At 35.7% G+C, this 23,492-nt stretch overlaps 1 protein-coding gene across 1 annotated transcript; it reads right to left on the bottom strand.

The window, feature by feature from the left end:
- Positions 1–9,591: 9,591 nt before the first annotated feature.
- Positions 9,592–20,457, bottom strand: LOC150090930 (actin 403-like). The gene is made up of 4 exons (XM_090373505.1): positions 20,330–20,457; positions 19,319–19,475; positions 16,462–16,948; positions 9,592–10,412 (listed from the first exon to the last, which is right to left on the bottom strand). Exons 2-4 carry the CDS (start codon positions 19,442–19,444, stop codon positions 9,895–9,897), a joined length of 1,131 nt encoding a protein of 376 aa, XP_090229631.1. The 5' UTR covers positions 19,445–19,475; positions 20,330–20,457; the 3' UTR covers positions 9,592–9,894.
- Between the last annotated feature and the right edge of the window lie 3,035 nt (positions 20,458–23,492).

Below are 23,492 nucleotides of genomic sequence, written 5' to 3'. Positions count from 1 at the left end.
TACTTGCACAATGAGGCAAAGCTTGCGTCCACACTGATGTCATGTTAATCTTGCTAATTTGGAGCCATGCTTCATTTATAATTTCGAAAGCACTTCCGCTGTTAGAGTATAAACCACACTATAGTGAATCCCTTAATGATTGAAGCCGCACTCTTTGAGGTATTGCTGTATTAGGAGAGGTAGGTAACATATGAAGGAATGTGAATTGCATAGGAGCAATAACTGGAAACGTCATGGGAAAGTAGTAGCAGAGGCACAAGACGCAGAAATGACAACACAGTAATTAGTGGCAAACATTTATTTGACATAATATTAATAATGGAGTATGAGATAGATGCATTTCATGTTACAACAGATGCTCGAAGGTTCCACCATGAGACGCGATGCATGTGACACCTACGCAGCATGGATTAGGAGACACGGTTGAATACACATGGAGTTTGAAAGTAGCAGCAGCATAGACGAGTCTTGAGACGAGATCCATTCCCGTTTCCACAAGCAAGTCATACACAATAGATTTCAGGGGTCCCCACAGAAAGAAATCAAGGCTCGATAAATCAGGCGAGCGTGGGGACCAGACAACGGGTCCACCACGGCCAATCCATCGACGCCCAAAACGACTGTTCAGATGGTCACGAACACACCTTCCATAATGGGCAGGCACCCCATCATGTTGAAACCAAATGTTCTCACATTTGGTGGAACATAGTCAAGTAACCCTGGTAGAACTTGTTCAAGTAAGATACGATATTTAGCAGAGTTCGTGCGGGATGGTAACAGGTATGGGCCGACTAAGCAGTCACCGACCATACCTGCCCATACATTTATTGCAAAGCGATGTTGTGCCACATGGGGGTGCACACCGTGTGGGTTGTCGTGAGCCCACACATGAGCATTGTGCTGATTGAATAAGCCTTCTCGAGTGAAATAAGCCTCATCCGTGAACAAAACAGGCTGTAAAATTCAAGTCTTGAACACTTTCTTGGAGAAACCACTGCATAAAAGCCAAGATCATCCTGCACTGCATGTGCAGGATGATCTTGGGGGAGCAGTAACTGAACCCTTTGGAGATGAATTGGTGTAAGGAATCGTCATGCCCGACCCGCAACGAGACACTCCTAAGGCAGAAGCAACAGCACATGTGCTGGTAGTAGGACTATTCTGATCATTCAACACTTTCTTCCATGGTGGGAGTTCGTGCTGAACGTGGCTGCCCGCACTACTCCTGTTACCTCTAAATGACCCATAATCGCACAAATTTTGATGCACATGCACAAACAAATGGTGGTCCGGTACATGTCCGTTTGGGAAGTGTTCTCCGTAAATTCGTTGAACGGCTCATCCATTGCTCCTCTGCTAATCCATAACCTAGGTGCATGTCTGCCAGCTCACAGTTCGTATATCGATGCATGCTCTTCGTGCGGCAACTACTGCTTGAATGAGTAAACCAGAAATTTTCCCTCTCGCGAACTGATGAACAATGCCGTCTACCGACTTACGGCAACGTTTGTGGTTATGAGTTCCTATGCAATTCACATTCCTTTAGATGTTACCTACCTCCCCTAAATGTTTGTACCAATATTTTTGAGACGCCCTGTGTGTGTGTGTGTGTGTGTGTATATACAGGGTGTTTCAGTTAAACGTTTCAGAACTTCTAAGAGAGGTAGGGTACATCCTGACAACTCGAAATCATATAGCAATGTGGGGTCGGAAATGCTTTCCTGAAGCGGTGTTGTACACAGAAGCACCATAAAGAAAAGAGACCGTAAGTGAGAAATCGTTTTAATATGAAAAGAAGCAAAAGGTACATGGATTACCGTAGGTACATGGATTATCAAGTAGATAGGTCTAACCGGACCTATCTACTTGATCTTTCTGCAGCAAGTATTGCCACAACTTTTGCGAGATGAACAGATTTCTGCATCGACGCAACAGACAATGTGGTTTCAACACGATGGAGCCCCTGCCCATTATAGCTGAGATGTTCGTAACTACCTGGATGTCACATTTGGTCAACAGTGGATCGGACGTGGTGGTCCCGTGCGTTGGCCTGCTCGGTCACCCAACCTATCATGTCTTGATTTTTATTTCTGGGGTCATATGAAATCGCTAGTTTATGACATCCCTGTTGAAAATGCTGAGGAGCTGGTTGCAAGAATCGCAGTAGCTGCCGAAGAAATTCGAAATTCGCCTGGAGTATTCCAGAATGTTCGGATGTCCATGCGTCGGAGATGTGAGGCGTGCATTGTAGCCCGTGGAAGAAACTTCGAACACTTACTTTAATCCATGTACCTTTTGCTTCTTTTCATGTATTATTAAAACGATTTCTCACTTACGGTCTCTTTTCTTTATGGTGCTTCTGTGTACAACACCGCTTCAGGAAAGCATTTCCGACCCCACATTGCTATATGATTTCGAGTTGTCAGGATGTACCCTACCCCTCTTAGAAGTTCTGAAACGTTTAACTGAAACACCCTGTATATATATATATATACAGTCACCGACCATACCTGCCCATACATTTATTGCAAAGCGATGTTGTGCCACATGGGGGTGCACACCGTGTGGGTTGTCGTGTATATATATACCGTGTGGGTTGTGTGTATATATATATACACACACACAAACACAGAAAAGAGACAAAAAAAAAAAAAAAAGTATCTGGAAGAGTAATAAATAGTTGTAATTAAACTGAATGGTTAAGTTTAGAAAAAGTCAACTAGTTTTATTGAGTGTTCTATAAAGTTATAATCTTAGTAATTAATTGAGAACTATATTTAGTTTTCATTCCTATTGATCACAGAAAAATAATCTAATGCATCCGAAATGTAATGCACTGCATACATTAACTTGTCTTGTTACAGAGGTGTCCGAATACACAATAGAAAGGTAGGCCATTCCTTTGGAAGGAGAAGTATTCCCATACTTCTCCTTCAACCCATGCACGGTATTAAGTACTATAAGATTTGATACCTTTCATGTTTGGGGTTTTATAAAAAAAAAAAATTAACTGTTATCAGAAATCAGTGCATGCTATAAAGTCACCAGATCATACATAATACTGCTGAATGTCAACAGTGCATTCAGGTGTCATGGCCTAACGTTGCTTTCTCCAAATGGTGATACACTTTCAAAACATTTTCTCTGCATTACTTGGTGTCTGAATCTGGATATGCTAGAATACTAAGTCAGATTTATTAACAATGTTTAACTTCTGTACAAAACAGCATATCTAATCATTCTACACATAAACTAAAAGAACAAAGTAGAAAGCCTTCTTTGGTTAATCAAAAAAATAAATAAAAATCCTTAAAATGTATAACTGAACATGTCTTCTGTGGTCAGTGTGATCATACCAAATCAAGAACCAGATAGTCTTTCTAATCATAGATACACCTCACCTTCCTTGGTACCACTGAATGAACTGTTGCAATTTCTCCCCATGCTGTTCACTAACACTGCCCAGGTTTGGTCTGAAAATGTCAAAATGAGAGTGCAAGTAACAGAACTTGACATTCTATATACCATTTTTCCATCATTCAAGTTGTGAACTAGTATATGATTTTCACTGCAGGGCAAAACAATTGCCCTGCAGTAAATGATTTTTACCTTCCAGTTCTTGTAAAGCCAACATTTGCTTAAACTTGTGAACCAATATACCACTTTATTTTTGCATTAGAAAAATTCTGGAAATTGACTACATGCTTCCCAGGTGCCATCTTGATCAATCCCTCCTTGATATGGAACAGTGAAAGAATATTTCTTGGAATCGAGTGGACTGTTTGCTACATTGTGCCAGACTACAATTTAATTTGCCCTCACAAATAGCAGCAGATATAATCAATAGTCCTTTTACACGGCACCGCCGTAGCCAGGTGGGAAGGAGCAGCAGTGTGTAGCACACGCTTCTTGATTAGACCGGGGTTCGAGCCTGTCACCACCAAAAACGGAAAGGTCAGGGAATGACCACCGCATATCCCAGAGCTATATGACCTTAGTTGCTAATGCTCCTAAAAACCAGAAATAACAGAACCTTTTACACCAGGTAGAAAGAGATGAAGTTTGAATCCCATGAATGAAAACTAATATTTTTATGGGCTTTCTTTTCCAAAGTTGCCAACTTAATTGGTCCATCAAGGGTTTTTCTGCTGGAAACTTCAGATTCTCATCCAGCAAACCATCTGAACACAATTATATACAGGTAGTTCCCAACTTGATGAGTTAATTCGTTCCTAGTGTGCGCTCGTAAAGCGGGAATTTATTTCCCATAGACAATGCTAAAAATTGGGGTTATGTTATTGAAATTAGTTAGCCAATTGGTTTATGTTTAAACAAAGATTGAAGTCTGTAAAATCAAGCAAATTATAATAATAAAGAAATTATTTATGACTTACAAATGTTAAAGAATGTTTATTCTTTATCAACAACTAAATGCACGCTCAATCACTCATTATTGGCTCGGCACTCTGATTTGTTACACAAGGAATCGTCTTCAGAAATGCTTCAATGTTTCCAAGATAATCCCCTTTTCTTTATAAATTTCAGTGGCATGCATAAGCATTTTTAATGGAACACAAATTGCAGCTAACACAATTTGCACGGAGTAACAAGTTTAAAAAAAATAAAAGGAATAAAGAGAAGATTCTGAAAATTTGTTTTTATCCGATTGAAGATTTCAGTAAAGGGAAAAACATTTCACCATAATGTAAAAAAAAAAAAAAAGACAATTCCAGCTATCGGTATTTTCACTATCTGCTTATAACTGCTTGCACTAACAGAAAAGCCCAATAAACCGGAAAATGCAAATTGTTTTACCATCGTGACCTCCAGAAACGTGCTTTAAAAAAATATCAAAGCCGTTCAAAATTGGTTCTTATAACAGAACATATTACGGTGAAAGTGTAGTGCATTTTAATAATTTGAATTGAAAATAGTGTAAATTGAAACTAATACAATTTACACTATAAAACGACCTTTTAGAATTAAATAGCAAAAATTGACTTCTGAGGTCATGGAACAAATTACCAAAAAACAATGTTTTGGGTTCACATTACGATGGCGTATCTGGAATGGATTAATATCATAACGCGGGGGTGCACCATATTGTATAGCTACATGCATGATTTTAAATGAGGTATTTATTGTTTTTTTTTTTTTTTTTTATAGTAATGTTCATATTTTCGATTTTGTTGATACTTGCAGGAAGGAAAAAAAACACCTCTTAAACCGGGAACTGCCTATATATACACACATACACACTTCATTGCCCTAGTTCCTTTGCCTAAGAATACTTGGTATTAAAATAGAGAACAATAATGTGTGCAATGATGGCACCTACCTACCACTGTAGTTGGTTATTAAAAAAACATTTAAGACTTTCAAGATGGCAAATATACAATAAAATTTCCATACTTATTTTTGGGTTTAGTACTATAAATATGATTATAATTTAATATTGCAATTAATATTCTAATTAAAGTGTTAAAAAACTTGAAATTAAATATATTTATATCTTTTGACATCTCTTGCCTTTTCAAAGTGCAGTTTGCTTTTTTGGAACTCTAATTATAATTAATTATCCAGTCCCTTCAGGCAAATTGGTAACGCCTCCAAAATGTGTATTTATCATCACCCACTAAACTAAGAAATATGATGGCTAATCTTAAGCAAAAAAAAAACCCCCCATCAACTTTGGACTGATGAAAACTAAAAGGATGGATTCCCTGTTAGCAGATGACTCAGTATGAATAACTGTGTTTAAATTTCATTTACTTACTTTTATGGTGTTTACCTCTTCGGAGGATGAAGGTAAATATCTTGGCCATAGCATGAATGCAAAGATCCTCCCATCCAATAAATGTTCATCAGCTCATGATGAGAATCAAGCTGTGGCCTACAGCTCCTTCCTGGTGTGAAAGAGCTGTAGCTCCAACTATGCTAGTCACAAGGACTACACCAGACCATGCCTATTAACATCAACTTACCGTATTTCCCCATGTATAAGATGCACCTTTTTCAAAAAATTTGGGGTCTAAAAGCTGTGTGCGTCTTATACAGTGGTTGTAGATTTTTTTACTTGCATTTCCCGCTTTTTGTCTTTGCACTCATTGTTTCGCACTTGTTACGGGTATATTAGGTTGTTTTGCCACGTTCTGCCCAGAAATGGCTCAGAAAAGATTTTCGTACAGTGCTGAATTCAAGTTAAAGGTGATCCAGTTTGCAAAAGTGGATGGAAATCGTGCTGCTGAACGTAAGTTTGGTCCTCCTCCAACTAAGAAAACAATCCAAGATTGGCTACGGGAAGAAGAAACCCTACTGAAAAAAGCCACGGCAGAAGAAGGCCATGAGAAGCAAGTCAGCAAAATAGCCTGATTTAGAGAAGGAATTGAAGAGCAAAGGGCAATTGGAATTACTGTATCCACAAAGGTGGTTCAGCATGATGCAAGAAGATTTGCTGATGAAAAAGAAGTTACTGATTTCAAAGGAGGACACAATTGGTGCTTCAGGTTCATGAAACAGAATGGACTAAGCATGTGTACATGCACCAGACTTGCCCAAAAGATGCCTGAAAGCTATGAGCAGAAGGTCCTTGAAATTTCATTGTTTTGTCATTCAATGTCGGAAGACATCAGTTTGAGTTGAGACAGATTGCAAATATGGATGAAGTCCCCGTCAATTTGATGTCCCAAGTAACAGAACTGTTGATAAGAAGGGGTGAAAACTGTGAAGACAAGTGGACATGAAAAGAGCCATTATACAGTTGTTCTAGCTTGTGGTGCTGATGGAAGCTGCCTCCTATGCTGATTTTCAAATGCAAAACAATGCCAAAAGAAGACATTCCTCGAGGAGTGATTGTCCACGTTCATGACAAGGGTTGGATGGGATGAAGATCTGGTTTGAGAAAGTTTGGAGCAGGAGACCAGGTGGGCTCTTACGCAAACCTGCCCTATTGGTGCTTGATCAGTTCAGGACACACATAAACAAAAAACACAAAGATTGCTGCAGAGCAAAAAAAAAAAAAACAAAACTTGCCTTCATACCTGGAGGCTTGACATCCCAGCTCCAACCACTTGATGTCAAGCATTAACAAACCTTTCAAAGCTGCCATGAGAGACCAATGGATGAAGTCTTCTGGGGACAATTTGACACCAGCAGGAAGAAACCAACTATAGGAGAAGTTTGTACCTGGGTGAAAAGATCCTGGGATAATATCAAGATTGAGATCATTGTCAAGTCATTAAAGAAGTGTGGCATTTCAAATGCCATAGATGGAACTGAGGACAAGGACAATATATGAAGACAGTGATTCATCATCAGACACAGATGAGGACAAGCTAATGGATGGGAGTTTTGACAGTGATGAGGAGTTGTATGAATTTTATGATGAATAAAACTTGAGTTCAATAAACTTTTATGTAATACATTTTTTTTCAAATTTCGGGCCCCAAAATTAAGGTGCGTCTTATACATGGGGAAATACGGTAGTTCCAGAAGCTGTTAAAAAAAAAAAAAAAAAAAAAAAAAAACACAAACTAAAAAGACCTATTTTTTTTTTTTTTTTATCTAACAAGAGAAATTTGTTGATGTGCATTAAAATAAAATGCCACAAAAAGGTTAACACTGCAAGATATTACATAAATGTGCTTATTCCAAATAAATATGTAAATGTTTTTTGTAGTACTTTTATATTTATAAAAGATTTCCTACATAAAAATTTGAATAAAATTAAACTGTTTGATTGTCTTACAATCTAGGACCAACGAAGGTTAAAAAAAAAAAAATGCTTCACCACTGCTCTATAATTTTTGTTCAGTAACACCTTTCCTCTACAGTTATTTGAGTAAACCAACGTTAATTTCAAGCAGTTTGGAAATAAGTAACATGAAAAAGTTAACAAAATGGCAATTCATACTTTCTCAAAATCCTAGTTATTAAATGTTCACTAGCATTTCATATACTCACTCTTTGAGCTACATCTGCCTTTAAAGAATAGGGGGAAATATGTAACAACATTCATACATAAACAGTGACACAATTTTAAAAGGGCATTAAATTATCAATTATTTTGTGACAGTTGGAAAAAAAAAAAAGTAGTCAAAGTTTAACCCACTTTTGAAAATTAATAAAAATGAAGCCAATTATTTTGTTTCCACAAACCAATGTAATCTGTAATAGTTTTTAGTGGAAACAGATCAATACATACAAGAAATCTGCCCTCAGCAAAAAAAGTCACAGCCATACTAAAATAGTTATGGATAATTGGAGATGCAATTCATTTAATAATTTTACCCTGGGCATAAAAATATCAACAAACAGTATGCCATAATGCAGTGCTGAAACTAGGCATTCCATTATGGCAAAAAATAAGTAATAAAAAGCCCATTTGCCACTCATATGACATGCAGAATAGCAGTGGCTGCAGGAGCACCACTCAGAACAATAAAAAAATTGAACACTGAAAAAAAAAAAAAACCTCACTTAACCCTCGAATTTGAAAGAAATCAAAAGTAAAATTTATGCTTTAACTGATGTGTTGTCATGTTTGCACATAAAATTAATAAGATGAAAAAAAAAACTTTTCACTAATGTTTATACACTTACTACAAACTTAATGCTTTTAAACTGCAGACATACCAGCTTTCTTTTACAAAACAATGCTGAAAGTAGTATATACCTCACTGCAAGATAAGATGACAGCACCTCTCGAGACTATGCATTGAAAATAGGGAGTGTTTTTCAATTAATCTGTTGGATTAACCAGTGTGTCACCTGGTTAATCCAACAGATTAACCAGGTGACACACTGAAGGAATAACACTAAGCTTTAAGATTCACCCCCGACACAGCTGAAGCTGCTTTGAGATCAAATAACAAAGTTTGATATTCATAAAAGTATCAAAAAAACAAGAGCAAGCTGAAATACAATTTTTTATCCTACAGTTTACCTACCCCAAAATCTTTTACTGGGAGTAACCATCCTGTATTTAATGAACAGAAAAAATGCTTTGTCATGAACTGACAAGAACTGTTTATATTCAATTTGCAAAGAAACAGTAGCTATATTAACAGAGTAGAACCCAAACAAAGTCTTTATTAGCTTAATAAAGCAGACAAGTATGGACATTAAAATCCACCTCTCCTTTACACAAAGTGGGTCTCAATTTCTAGTGAAGCCCCTTGGCATAAAAGATTGAGTGACAAAGATAGTTGCCAAAGTACAAAAACATTAAAAAAGATCTGCTACCACCTAACTGAAAATAGAAGGCTCTAGCACACCAACTGAAGTAGACTTTCTTATTTAAGCCTTATATGCTTGCTGTGCTCCCTTGAATTACATTTCTAATTCTAAATATGCTAAAAAAAAAAAAATTGTCAGAAATTGGCCTCATCTCTGGCAGAAAATAAAAAAATTCATGCCATCATGTACCTAAGAATTGCAGATGGAAAAGTCACTTCACCTCTTAAAATATTTGGTAAGTTTTATTGATTTTAATTCCAACCTAATTCCCACAATTACATACATGTTAAATTACAAAACTTAATTTTGTAGTGAACATGTAATTTGTAGCATAGGAAAAATTTCACAACTAGATAAAAGGATAAGAGATTTTATTTTTCTTTCCAATTTAGTATACAACATTTATAAATTACACATCACAATTATTATCCATGACTATCAAAAATCTAGCTTTCTGCTAATGAAGCTGTACATCAATTCTGTCACTCCTACACTGAGGCCAAACTTTATTACAGAATTGAGTATTTCTTCCATAAATACTTTCAAATAACCTCAAGCCTCAAAAACAGGCTCTAGGAACATGGAGATACTTTCATGAACAGTGTGCCAAATACCTTTCAGCTACACTGCATAATTATGTCAATTAAAAGAGCTTATTTAGAAACACTTGCGATGCACAATGCTTGGACCAGATTCATCATATTCTTGTTTAGAGATCCACATCTGTTGGAAAGTTGAAAGAGAAGCCAGGATAGAGCCACCAATCCAAACTGAATATTTTCTTTCTGGTGGTGCAATTATTTTAATCTTCATTGTACTTGGAGCCAAGGCAGTAATCTCCTTCTGCATTCTGTCAGCAATACCAGGGTACATAGTAGTACCACCAGACAAAACAGTATTGGCATAAAGGTCCTTACGGATATCAACATCACATTTCATGATTGAGTTGTAAGTGGTTTCGTGGATACCACATGATTCCATACCCAGGAATGATGGTTGGAAGAGAGCTTCAGGGCATCTGAACCGTTCATTGCCAATGGTAATCACTTGCCCATCAGGAAGTTCATATGACTTTTCCAATGATGACGATGAAGCAGCAGTAGCCATTTCCTGTTCAAAGTCTAATGCAACATAACAGAGCTTTTCCTTTATATCACGAACAATTTCTCTTTCAGCTGCATAAATAAGAAAATTCAGCAATCAGAACAATAATAATTCAAGTGCCTATAAATTACCAAATATTAATGTTACAAAATAGAAAAAAAAAGTCAATTATTAACACATTGGCTTTGTACTACGAAACTACCTAGCATTTCATTTCAAACTAAGTTTTTAACTACAAAAAGGATTACTGTTCTTTGGTAATACTATAGCAGTGCATATATTGATCTTTAAAAGCAATTTTTATGGGAAGAAAAAAAAAATTCTTTTCTCCAAACAAAAACAAAGTTTGAGCCAGTATAGCTAATAAAGAATTACCAACAGTATATATATACATCCCTTACTCAAATCTTTGTTATTCAGTTTCAGAATCTTTCTATACTGCTTTAACTTAAGTTGACACTTCTACTACTGAGAAAGGTACAGGGTCTCCTCACAAAATAAGTGGCATGTATTAATACACCCTCTGTAGCATGTCTTGCCAATGTAAAATATATTTTAAATTTGTATCAATATATCAGTTTAAAGAATAAACAATATTATCACATTAGTTTTTTTCAGTATAAAGTAAAATTCAGGTAATTTTGCCATTTCTTTCAAAAGAAATGGATTTCCAGATGGCAATGTTGACAGCGAACCTGGAACACTGGACCATGTTTAAAAACACATGGTGTCAAGATCAAAGAGAAAGACACTGATCACAGGAGTTGTCATTTTACAAGTCAAAATTATAAATTAAGATTAACAGGAAATCTTCCACTGTTTGTGCCAGTTCTTCCATAAAAATGGAAATTTACATAATATTAAATGCCATTTACTGTGTGTTTTCTATATCCAAGTATTTCATTGGCATCAACTTAAGTAAAATTATATTTTACTTAAATTGATGCCAATTCATTAAGTTCAATGTAACTTAATGAATTTGAAGATGTACTCCTATGAATGGGGGGGGGGAGGAAGATTGCACAATTCCAAAGAAATCACATCAATTACTGTACAAGCACAAAATTAGAGTATTGGAAGGTTTAATTAATTCTGATGAAAAAAATTGAATGGCAAGATACCATTTTGCCTAGATCATATTAAGAGAGGTTACTAAATATACATCCAAGTAATGAGAAGATACCAAAAAATGCAATCTAATCAGCCTTCTGAAACTAAATTAGAAGATTCAGTGAGGTTTTAAACTCATGTCTTAACATCAAATGTAAATACAAAACCTATTTTTATTTGAATTAAGCAGATTACCTTCTTATACAGCAAGTTGCAACCTACATTTATTTGAACCAGTTTCAAATATTGGTCAGATATATCTTGGAAATGAGGTGGAAACCAGTTGTAAACAGCCTACTGCACTAAGTTTTTTTTTTTTTTTTTTTTGGTTGTTGGCACATAGGCTTCTGTGGCCATAATGCACCTCCCAAGGTTTTTGCAGTACTTTGATCCAAGCCCGAGGCAGGAATCAAACCCGTGACCTTTGGGTTGCCAGGCAGGCACTTTACCCAACCGGCTAGCCCTGTCGGCCTGCACTAAGTGGGGCTCTGCTGTAGTCACTTTCTTCTTTAAGAGCATCTCGTGGGATGCATGTTGACTCTTCCTATGATTAAAGCTGGCCCTTTTCAAAATCAGCCATGTGGTAGGCAATGGCATACAACCACATTATCTGATGCCAAGACCACATCAAAACCAACTCCAAAAACTGCCATTAAAGGAAGACCTGAAACTAGGTGGAAGGATGGGATCAGTGAACTTTTGGGTGTGACATTTTAAAATGCCGCTCATATGACACATGTATAACAGCTCCTCAGGGAACTACACAACTGGAAGACCTTGGATGGGTTAGCACCAAGGTAACATAAGCCAGGAAGAAGAAAAAAAGTGTTGAAAAGCTCATTTGTTTCACAAGATAAAGCCTAAGGCAGTAGCATGAAGACTGGTCCACAGATCCGTCCCCATACCCACATACCAAAAAAAAAAAGACCACCTTCCACATGCACAGAAACTTGTCATTATGTGCACCATGAATTCGTTATATAGCAAAAGATAACTTCATCCATTACACTAATTCTATCTCTCAGAAAGGTTGAGTAGGGGAGCATTATGGAATTGCTCTTCCATTCAGGAAGCAGGGGGTGGGAATCACATAGCAAAACATATGGGCAGATTATTTTCTTTAAATCTGCATGTTCAATAATGCAGGAGGAAAAAAACTGAAGTTATATTAAATTGTTTACAAAATTCAACTTTGTGGGTCTACCAGTAAAGTCACGAATAAAAAAGGGATCTACAGGTGGGAGGGAAAAATTAAAATATATTCAAACTTGTCTAAAAACAGAATATACTCTACCTCTGCCAGTAAGGTACAGAGTAATCTTCATGCAAGAATGAAATCCAGACCTTTCCAAACACACATAAAATGACAAATTAAAGTAATTAAAGAATTGAGTTATGAAAAAGGATTTATTTCTCCCCAGATGTGACATCTACCCACACTCTTGACAGATGTCTGAATACCTGCCTGTCACATATTTTCCTTCTACACACAAACCATCATCTAGGAACTACTTTAACAATACCACATTGAAACTAATCTGCTCTATTTCATTGCAGTATATTAAGTAAGGCGGCAAGCACATAAAGACCTAAGGGGCGCCTCCGTAGCCAGGTGGGAAGAGCAGCAGTGCGTAGCACACTCTTCTTGATTAGACCGCGGTTTGAGCCCGTCACCACCAAATACAGAGGATGTGGAAAGGTCAAGGGAATGACCACTGCATATTCCTGGAGCAATATGGCCTTAGTTGCTAATGCTCCTAAATAACAAACAACAACATAAAGACTTGCATGTACTTAAATATTTTCAAACAAACCCCTACCTCCATGGAGTAAGCCGACTACAATGGTAGTTTCCTTTCACTGGCCAGAAGAGGGTTCAACTCAACTGTGTTAGATGAATTTTGCATCTTTGTGGAGTGATGGCTAAAAAAAGGAAAATCCTAGCTTGACCAAGATTAACTAGGATTATTTTAGCTAGCAAGTCTAAACCTTTTATGGTTCTCGCAACAAAGTAAGCCACCATAATCACTATTCAGACCTGTTTGCTGCAAAAAACTAGGTATGTCATAAAAATTTGTATTGCCCACAATCAGCATAACTGAATACAGTGCACCATTAAATTATATTCAGTGTAGTATAATTCTGAAAATCCCAAGTGGATCTTGCTGTATTTCCTAGAACTAATAGGAAGTCTCTATAATAAAAATTTTTTTGTAACAGTGGTATTCAAAGAACAAGTAAATTTTAAACATTTCTCCCACGAATGCAACATGAATTGAGATTGTGCCATCAATAATTTAGAAAAAACATTTTGTTCTAATTGTATTTGAAAAGGACAAATTTCCACATTATGAACAGCACTGATAGAAGTCATGCATCTAACAGAATGTGGTTTGTTTTATCCTTCACTCTATAGTCTGCTTTGATCAGTTACTTTCCCCAGCCCATTTTTGCAAAAGAATGTGGTTATACCTACAAACTTCCACAGACCTTTAAGAATGCATCAACTCGTAGTCCTGTAAAAATGGAAGAACCTAAATATCATCTTGTGACATGTTCAAAATAATTTTTTTCTTTCTGCATTTCAATTATCTGTGGCTATAATATCTTTCCAATATCCTGTAATATTGGAAAGATATTACAGATCTTTTGCCACCCTTCTGAAAAATGGACTGGATGTTCAAACCAAAAAAAAAAGAAATCTTGCATATATGGAATATCAGGTAGACAAATGTTAAACTCCTTACAGTAACTTCGTTTGCACCTAGAGAAGGCCAGGAGCCATTATACTACTTCACCTTGGCAAATCCAGCCTCTCCAGGGTTGATTAAAAAAAATAAAATAATGTATTATGTTCAGTCAATTCCCATTGTTGTATAACATTACAATTTATTTTTAGTAATCATCACTAAATTTAAGTAAAATAAGTGTTAACAGAGATACCATGAAACAAGTATTTTAAAAAGTTAATTAGAGTCTGCTTTGATGTAATGATGCCTTTTCAGTTGATTACTGCTAAAAACACAATGCTTTAGCACTAATTTGTGTAGTCAAATTTATCTGCAGTTTGAAGGTTTGTGCCCTGAAGATATGTTTCAACTATAACCCATTTGACATCTCTTATTATGAAATAAAAATTCACAACTGGGTTGTCAGCTTCTGTATCACCAGGAACAGATCCACTCACCGAGGGAGCAGCCACTTAATCCTGAAACAGCTGTTTGGGTGGTAGTACCCACAAATGCACCATGAGAATAAAAAAGACTTCTTGATTGGAAAAATATTACATATTCAAAGTAATACAAGTAATTTGTTGTGAAGTGTATCACAATGAGATAATGTAATGATGCTTTAGCACTAAGCTATGTTATTTGCTTTTAACACTTTGGGGGGTGGGGAGAATAGATTTGCCACAAAGGGGGGGGGGGTTAGAAACTGCTAATTAATAAAAAAAGTATTTGGTATCATTTACAAAAATGTGCTATAATACTTGCAATGAGAGCAAAAATTCTAAAAAACAGTTTTAATGTATAATATGCACTTCCATTTCTGTTTCCTAACCTAAGTATAACATGAATAAATGTCAATATCACACAATAGGAAAAGCATTACTTTGTTTCTACAAAAAGGTAAAATTAAAAAGCTCGACTAATCTTAAAAAAAAAAAAGAAGTTGTTTCAGTGGTTAATCTTTTCCATGAATTTGTCAAGATTTAAGGAATGCTAAAATTTCAATTTGTTCAAAGTTAAGAACAGCAACTAAGTGGGAGTCCTTTTTTCCCAAATGAGGTATAAAAAAAAAAAAAAAAAATTCAAAAAGGCATGTTATAATTCAGTGCTTTAGCCCAGCAGTTCTCAAAAGTGTGGTCCACAGATCCCTGGGGTCTGTGGTAAACATGAACCTTTCAGGGAGTCTTGAAGGTCAAAACTATTTTCATAATAGTAAGAGTGTAAAGTGGTCCTGAGACCAAAACGTTTGAGAACTGCTGCTTTAACCCATAACTAGTCAGAAGGAAATTTGAAAAGAAAAAAAAACTAAAAAAAAATCCATGCTTTATATTAAACATTTAATTTTTGCAAATTAAAAAAAAAAACCTCCTTTTAAAATGTCAGCATTCAAGCAAAGAATTTAAACCACATGCTTGGACGAACACTATTTATGCCAGCATATGAATAACAGGCACAATCACTGCACAAAATGTAAAGCACATGTCAGTTTCAATGTCAAAAAGGCAGAGCATTACCAAATGGAAGAAATGCATGTGGCAGAAAAGAGCATGCTAACAGTAATGGAAAACATGTTGATCAACATGTATATAAATTAGGTTTAACTAAGTTATGTACAATTAGAAAATAATTCAGACTTTTCTGCATCTTTGTGGAATGATGGCTATAAAAAAAACCCCTAGCTTGCCCAAGACAAGCTATGATTATTTTAGCTAGCAAGTCTAAACCTTTGATGGTTCTCTGGTCAAAAACAGAAATAAAAACCAGACCTTTCCAAGCAATAAAGTAAGCCACCATAATCACTATTTAGACATTAGCAACCAGTTTACTGCAAAAAACTGGGTAGGTTATAAAAATTTGTATGGCCCACAATCAGCATAACTGAATACAGTGCACCATTAAATTATATTCAAAAATAGCAAAGAAAACGTCTTATTAGACATTTCAGCTGTGTGGACAGAGTAGATAAAGCACAATTGCCAAAGTCAAACCAACCCAGCACAACCAATTCCAGTTTAATTCTGATGAACCCCTTTTTTGAGAGTACCACCACAACCCAGAACATTCTTCACACAACACTCCCAGAATTAGGACGCTGAGAAACACTAAACAATACGTGACAATAACCAAATTTAAAATTTGGTTACTTGCAAAGTTCCAATATATTGATATAAGCAATTATTAAAATAAAGTAAATTAAAATAAAGATAAATGGGTTTTAAAAAAGTAAACTCATAAATCAAGTGGAAAATAAAAAGTAGTAACCCAAACTAAACAAACTCACCTGTTGTAGTAAAGGAGTAACCTCTTTCAGTTAAAATTTTCATAAGATAATCTGTAAGATCACGCCCAGCCAAATCCAAACGAAGGATAGCATGAGGAAGTGCATAACCCTCATAGATGGGAACTGTATGAGATACTCCATCACCAGAATCTAGCACAATACCAGTTGTTCGGCCAGAAGCATACAGAGACAGCACTGCTTGAATAGCTACATACATAGCAGGGGTGTTAAAGGTCTCAAACATGATCTGTGTCATTTTTTCTCTATTTGCTTTAGGATTCAGAGGTGCTTCTGTCAGAAGCACAGGATGTTCCTCAGGAGCCACTCTAAGTTCATTGTAGAAAGTGTGGTGCCAAATCTTCTCCATATCATCCCAGTTGGTTACAATACCATGCTCAATCGGGTACTTCAGAGTAAGAATACCCCTTTTGCTCTGGGCCTCATCACCTACATAACTATCCTTCTGACCCATGCCAACCATCACACCCTATTAACAAACATAAAACTACTTAATCTTTAATTTTATATTAAAAACTCTACAAACTTCAAAAGTTAATATAAAATAACTTTCATCCCCCTCAAATGAAGGCATATTAAAACAATTACTGTACGGAGTACAAATTAAAAGAAAAAAGGTATTTAGTAGGATTTAAAAAATTTCCATATTACTATTAAAAAAATTAATTTAATTTTTTAATATAAGTTTAAAAGTTAAAATTTCCAATCTGTATGCCAGGGTTATATTCAGTTCAAATCAGCTTATATTAAAAATGTTGATAAAAGTTATTCCTACAGTGTCTGGAGTGAATTGGCATTCCCCTCACAAGGGCACCTACTACATGAGGTAAACCAACCTGTGTTGGGACAATGGCAATTATCTAAGATGGTTGGGAAATAAACTTTCAGTCTGCAAAATGGAACTCTTAATTGTGACAAAACATGCAGTTTAATAGCTACATAATAATTTTTTGTAAAAAAAAAATGCAAAAGTTTTTTTTTTTTTTTAGTCCTTGCAAATTGTACTATGTAAATTTTGAATCACGTCAGCTAAAGTGGATTTTCCTTGTTGTTACTTGTAACTGAGTAGCAGTTCCAAGAAGCAGGATTAACCAGAGCTGTTGAGATCCCAGTTATTTCGTCCTCTGATATTGGGCGTTACTGTAGTTCCTATATAAAAATTTTTTTTATATAGGAACTACAGTAGCCTTACTGATTAAATTACCACTTTTAAAAAACAATTTAGAAAAAAAAAAAACCAAACCCTGAAAACATGTATACATTAAACTCATAATAGCTTTTATTCATATATCAGAGGAATTAAGTAATCTAGCTAGATACCTAATTCCTCATAATTAGTACTATCAATAGTAACTCTTGCTTGTTGGTTGATATTTGACAATAAAACATACCTCTAAAGGTGGAGGAAGTTACAACTATGGTTATTTACAAGCATTTTGTTTCTCGTGGTAAAATGCTTCCAGTTTACTGCAGTGTGTATGATGGTTATACATTTAAAATGCATAACCATCATACACACTGATTACTCAGCTATATTCAGTTCGAATCAGCTTATATTAAAAATGTTTGAAAAGTTATTCCATAACTGAGTAGTCAGTGCATGATGGTCACTAAAATGCTTCCAAGATTCACATGGAATGTTTTAAAAAGATAATGGAAATAATACATTCGGTTATCACAAAAAAAAATCACTGCTCCCTACAGATTTGACAGGTGTTTCAGCTTCCACTACTTAAACAGGAAGTCTTCATCCCATTGTTGAGAACCAATGAATCCACATTCACAATAGTATCCTAGCCTTCTGAAAGCTGCAGTCAGACAAATGCTATTGACTCTTAGGGTTTGCTTTTTTCTTAAGTATAATTCTTTTTAATATTTTTTCCAACTACAATAGGAATCATTCAATCTGAAATAAAGAATTTAACTGCAGAATGCTGCTAAATTAATCAAATTAAGAAGAATAATGAAAACAGACATTAACCACATTTATTTACATAAGTTATTAATTGAAAGCAAATATTTTGGATCTTGCAGTTAGTTTAGCTAATCTATACCCCACATATTTACATCAATAAACAAAAATCAAAATACCAATTTATACACACAAATATAGTATAAGTAAAATTCACTGCTCAACAATTCCCTTTGATCACAAGACATTTTCAAACTATCTTAGAGCAAAAGAACTGCTAGTCTACATACAAGATAGAGCACACGAATTTAAAATTTAACATAACATAGCATAGCATAGCATTCACGCTCCTCCATCACCTTCAAAAACTGAAAATATTGCCAGTAGGCGTATTCAAAACTTTTTCCGAAGGCGAATGACAGAACAACGATATCCGATTAGTAGTGTCAAACGATGCAAGCTTATACAGCATCAGCAAAAAAATAAATAAACTACCATATCATCTGACCAACCCCACTCTGGAGTATAACCTAATAATTTATCTAGTTCTTGATTATGTCTAGTTTAGGTATCGATACACCTCCGGAGGAAGTGGCTTCTTTTGCTTGAATCTGTCCGAATTACTGGCGTAACTAACCTAACCTTTTTTTCGTTGGCCAAAAAAGAGTCTATTAAAAATCCACACTTTTGCTTGATTCGGTCCGAAATTTGGCCATACCAGCGCAAAGACAAATTGTACCCATAATCTGGAGTGAGCCCTCAATTTTTTTTTTTTTTTTTTGGCCAGATTTTATATAATCTACACAACTTAAGATCACAAAACAATAGTATTATAGTTTTATTTACTCAGGCTCTGGAGGGATTTCCCCATCCAAGATCCGACACTGGCAAAAAAAAAAAAAAAAAAAAAAAAAAAATTGTACATACCTGATGCCTGGGGCGTCCCACAATGGAAGGAAACACAGCACGAGGGGCATCATCGCCCGCAAATCCTGCTTTGCACATACCAGATCCATTATCCACAACAAGAGCAGCAACATCGTCGTCACACATGATGATTAGTAGTTACAAATCTGCACGCAACCTGCAGAAAGAAATGCATAATCAATTACGTTGTTCCAATCCACTTCATCAGGAATGGTTATTTCCGCTTACAGCAGCGACACTAAAGGAACTACGGCAGCTGACTGAATCACTGTTAAGAATTCATCCCCCCAAGTTATCCCCACTGCCTCCACCCCTACTTGATATGTCATCAAGTTACTGAAAAAACGCCTCCTTGCACCAATTCTTCCAGCCTTAAAAGGCCAGCTAGCGCTTAAACTAAAGTGAAACGTAAAGAATGCATATTTGGGGACCAGAAGGGGAGATACAAAACTCCGCAATTATTCCATTGGTTTGGTTTAAGCTGAATATTAATACGCAATCATTCTTTAACCTCAACATTACGAGGCATATTTGGAGGAAGAAACATGAAACTGTATTTAACAAAAACGATACCTTTTCTATCCAATTACATTTTCTAATTTATGTTCAAACGATTGCAAATACAAAATTTCTGGAAATTACTAACACGGCTACTTTCTACATGGAAAAAAGATAAATTTAAATTCACCACTAAAGGGCGAACCCTCGATTAATTTAATTAACAATGATGATTACATTATCTGTCATATGGTGACGTTGCATTTATAAACTTTTTAGACGCAATCCCTATGAAGCTTCCATGAGAGTAAAGAAATAAAAATTTGGCATTACCGTGTTTCTTCCCACTGCTTAAATGACGTTTGCTTTTCTTTTCCTGTCTAATTAAAACGTAGATATAAATTATTTTCTAAATTTGCCAATATTATGAATTTTGAAAGTTATTAAACTTATCTTTCGGATTTTGTCCCACCCACAATTACAGGAATATAATCAGAAACAAGCTGTACTTACACAGTCAGAGACACAAGCCGGCTGCTAGTTCACAAGACACACTGCGCCCCGAGCATTCCCCTTACCGGCTTTTATTGTACTTGTACTTTGGACTACGAGATTCTCCCGGCTTTACCATATAAGGCAATGGTTTGAGACCACCTTGGACACAGCTAAATAACTAGGAGTTTAAAAAGACTTTTCATTGGCCGCGGGTACCGGCTGCTCTTCCATTTTAGGCATGGATTCTGGGAAGTGCGCTGCTCCGAACCAATAGGAGAATAAAACAGTTTCTTGCCCTTATATGGAAAACGAGATGAGACTTCTCGGCAGTGTGTATCGATGTGCATTCAGTCAGAACGGAGCAAACGACGATTCTCGGTGAAACTTACCGTCACGAGAACGTGTATCGATTATGGCCGACCATACTTTGCTATTTTTATGTCACAATAGCAGGATCATTTAATTGTTTTGTTTCCTTCTTTTTTATTTTAACCTTTCTTGAAATACCTAGCGGAAAAACTGATAACACTTCTGCATAAATACATTATAGAAGATGAAATACCAAAATTAATACTTCCTTTTCCTGTTGAAACATTTTGAAATTTACCAAAGATTCTGAATTTTGCGAGTTTTTTATTTTATTTTATTTTTTTTAGATTTTGCACCAGCCACAATTATAAGAATATAAGCTATTATACTCAGAAATCTCTGTATACGATACTAACCAGCTCAACTTGTCTTCTGTCTTTTATTACTGGTACTTTTTGTCGTCGTATGATGCTGTCAAGTATAAATGCAATATTATTAGTGGTGAATGAAGCGTATGGTTTCGGTTGCTGAAATTATTATGCAGAAATTTCAAAAGGATGTGATGTAATGAAAATGCATATCTCCTGTGGGAGACAATTTTGATCATTTCTGAAGGTCATATGCAATATCGTAATTCACAAAATAAGTATAAATTTTAATTACTGTATTTAGCAATTACCAGACGTGCACATAAATTTGATCCATTGCTAGAAGAAATCAGAGTTCAAGTAACACGTAAACTTTTAGAGCTTGGAACGTAACACCGTTCTGGTTGGTCACACACGGAAACAGGTAGGGGCTATAGCACCTCTCATGATCAAAATACATGTACTGTTTTGTGTTGTTGTTTTTTTTTTTTTTTTATTGCTGCATAATGATTAAAGTTGAATTATTACCCGAACACCGCTTTAATCCTTTTAGAAAATCCTAGAACTGCCCCTGATTAAAAGCAACATATTCATTAATAACGAGCGGAGTCCGTTTAGTAAAATTTACCATTTCGATGGAGGTCCCAAATGAGGGTGAAGAGGCTGGCTATCTTTTGATATTATTTTCGATCACACTGATAGTTATCTGATTTAAATAAATAATGTAGATTTTATTTATTACTTTTTTTGCTGCTACATAATAAATAAAGTTAAATAATTTCCCGAAATTTAAAGAACGGAATGACTTTCTAGTCAAAAAAATGTACTGCAGAAAAAGAACAAAAACAATTTTTTTTTCGACGGCGGGTCTGTTTCGTTCAGAGCCCTGCATTCTGGGAATAAAAGTCAACGCAAACTATATTTCTTAAATAAGTACTGTAATACCTTTCCCAGCAAAATCTTTACTTTTGTTATCAAAAGAAATGCAAGAAAATTCGGAAGAATATTTACTTGTTACAAAGACTGTCAATTTACTAATAAGTAAGAAAGAAAACAGGGGAAATAAAATAATGTAACACTGTAGAGATCATAAAATAAATTCTGGAACATTCATTTTGATGCAAAATCGGTAAAATATTTCAACTGGCTCGGACAAAATCAAAATTTTATTCCAGCCAGTTGAAACCCACTCCCCCCCCCCCCACACACAAATTACTTGTCCTAGACTTGTTCGCTTAGGACTAAATTCGATGAGAGGATTTATCTCCTTTTTTCCTGCCGCCTACATCCTCATTTTCCTATAACAACTATAATAATAATCCAAAGTTTAATTTGGTATAAGTTTAATATGTATACTAATTTAATATACTTATATTTTTCCCCCATATATATATATATATGTCTCTAGTTTATGGGAATGTCATATTGCATGAATTGAATATCATATTACTTTTGATGTATTCAAGGACATAGGCGCATCCAAAGGAGAGGGGGGGAAATAATTTTCCAAAAAATTTTTGTTTTATACTGCATAATTGTACTGTACTATCGTATGTTGAAGCTTGTAAAAGCTACCAATGTGGGGCGTACAGGGACGGGTCGTCCCGAGGGTGAAGGGATGCACTGCACCCGGGTGCCAACGTTCAAGCGGCGCCTGAAACTTAAATACATATGTGAAGAAAAATTTTTAAAGGGGACGCTAAATTTCAATTGGCACCCGGACACCACATACCCTGGGAACGTACAAACCCCTTCCCCTTCATCTAAGCACATAAACAGAATTTCTAGGTGTTAGGGAATGTCATGTGAAATTATTAACAACTGATTCGGTCTAAAAAATAACAATCTTTTTCAGATTAAAGACTTAAAATAATTTCACCTCGGACGTCAAATTTTCCTTATTATTTAGCAGTTTATGTTGAACAAGATTAATAAGATTTATGTTGTTCCAATAAATGTTCTGTTCTGAATAGGAGTGCATTTATAAATCTGCAGACCCTGGATAAAATATCCTTATATGGGCTTCTGCACAAAGAGATCAGAGGAAATTTTTCAAATAATAATTCTCGAAACTAATTTAAGAATAATGTTTTTTTAAAAAGAGTTGTAGTATGTGCTGTATTTTAAAGCAGACGATTACCCTTGCCGTTGCCGAATTTCTAAATATAATATAATTTATGGAACAGCGCGGGCTGTAAACAATTTGTCGAACTCAGGAGTGTTCGACCTTTTTTTTTGTATAGGAACCAAAACAGCTAAAATGCTGAAGTTGCGGGACACATATATTGTTGGTTCTCGCGGGTCGTTGCTTTCAAGTATAACTTCTTACAATTAATTATATTTCTGTTTGCTGTACGAAAAACCCGAGTTTTCGGAGAAAAACCGTTCTAGCCTCGCCTGAGGCCGATTAACTCAGCCACTTTGTGAAAAAGGCCCATAAAAATTCCTCCCATCATCGAAGGACTCGAACTTGGGGTCTTTTCCTTTCGGTGGGGGAGGAAGGC

This window comes from Mastigoproctus giganteus, chromosome 1, assembly GCF_048544385.1.
Source record: "Mastigoproctus giganteus isolate SK-2022 chromosome 1, ASM4854438v1, whole genome shotgun sequence".
NCBI classification, from domain to species: domain Eukaryota; kingdom Metazoa; phylum Arthropoda; class Arachnida; order Uropygi; family Thelyphonidae; genus Mastigoproctus; species Mastigoproctus giganteus.
Note: the sequence above shows the minus strand (reverse complement) of the source record. Positions and strands in the feature narration are given on the sequence as shown.

Bases quoted from the DNA above. Each gene is read 5' to 3' on its own strand.
- LOC150090930 (XM_090373505.1), bottom strand. From the start codon at position 19,444: ATGTGTGACGACGATGTTGCTGCTCTTGTTGTGGATAATGGATCTGGT. The intron at 16,949-19,318 runs GTATGTACAATT...GTTTGTTAATAG, and splicing joins TGGGACGCCCCAGGCATCAG to GGTGTGATGGTTGGCATGGG. The intron at 10,413-16,461 runs GTGAGTTTGTTT...TTATTTATGCAG, and splicing joins TTACTCCTTTACTACAACAG to CTGAAAGAGAAATTGTTCGT.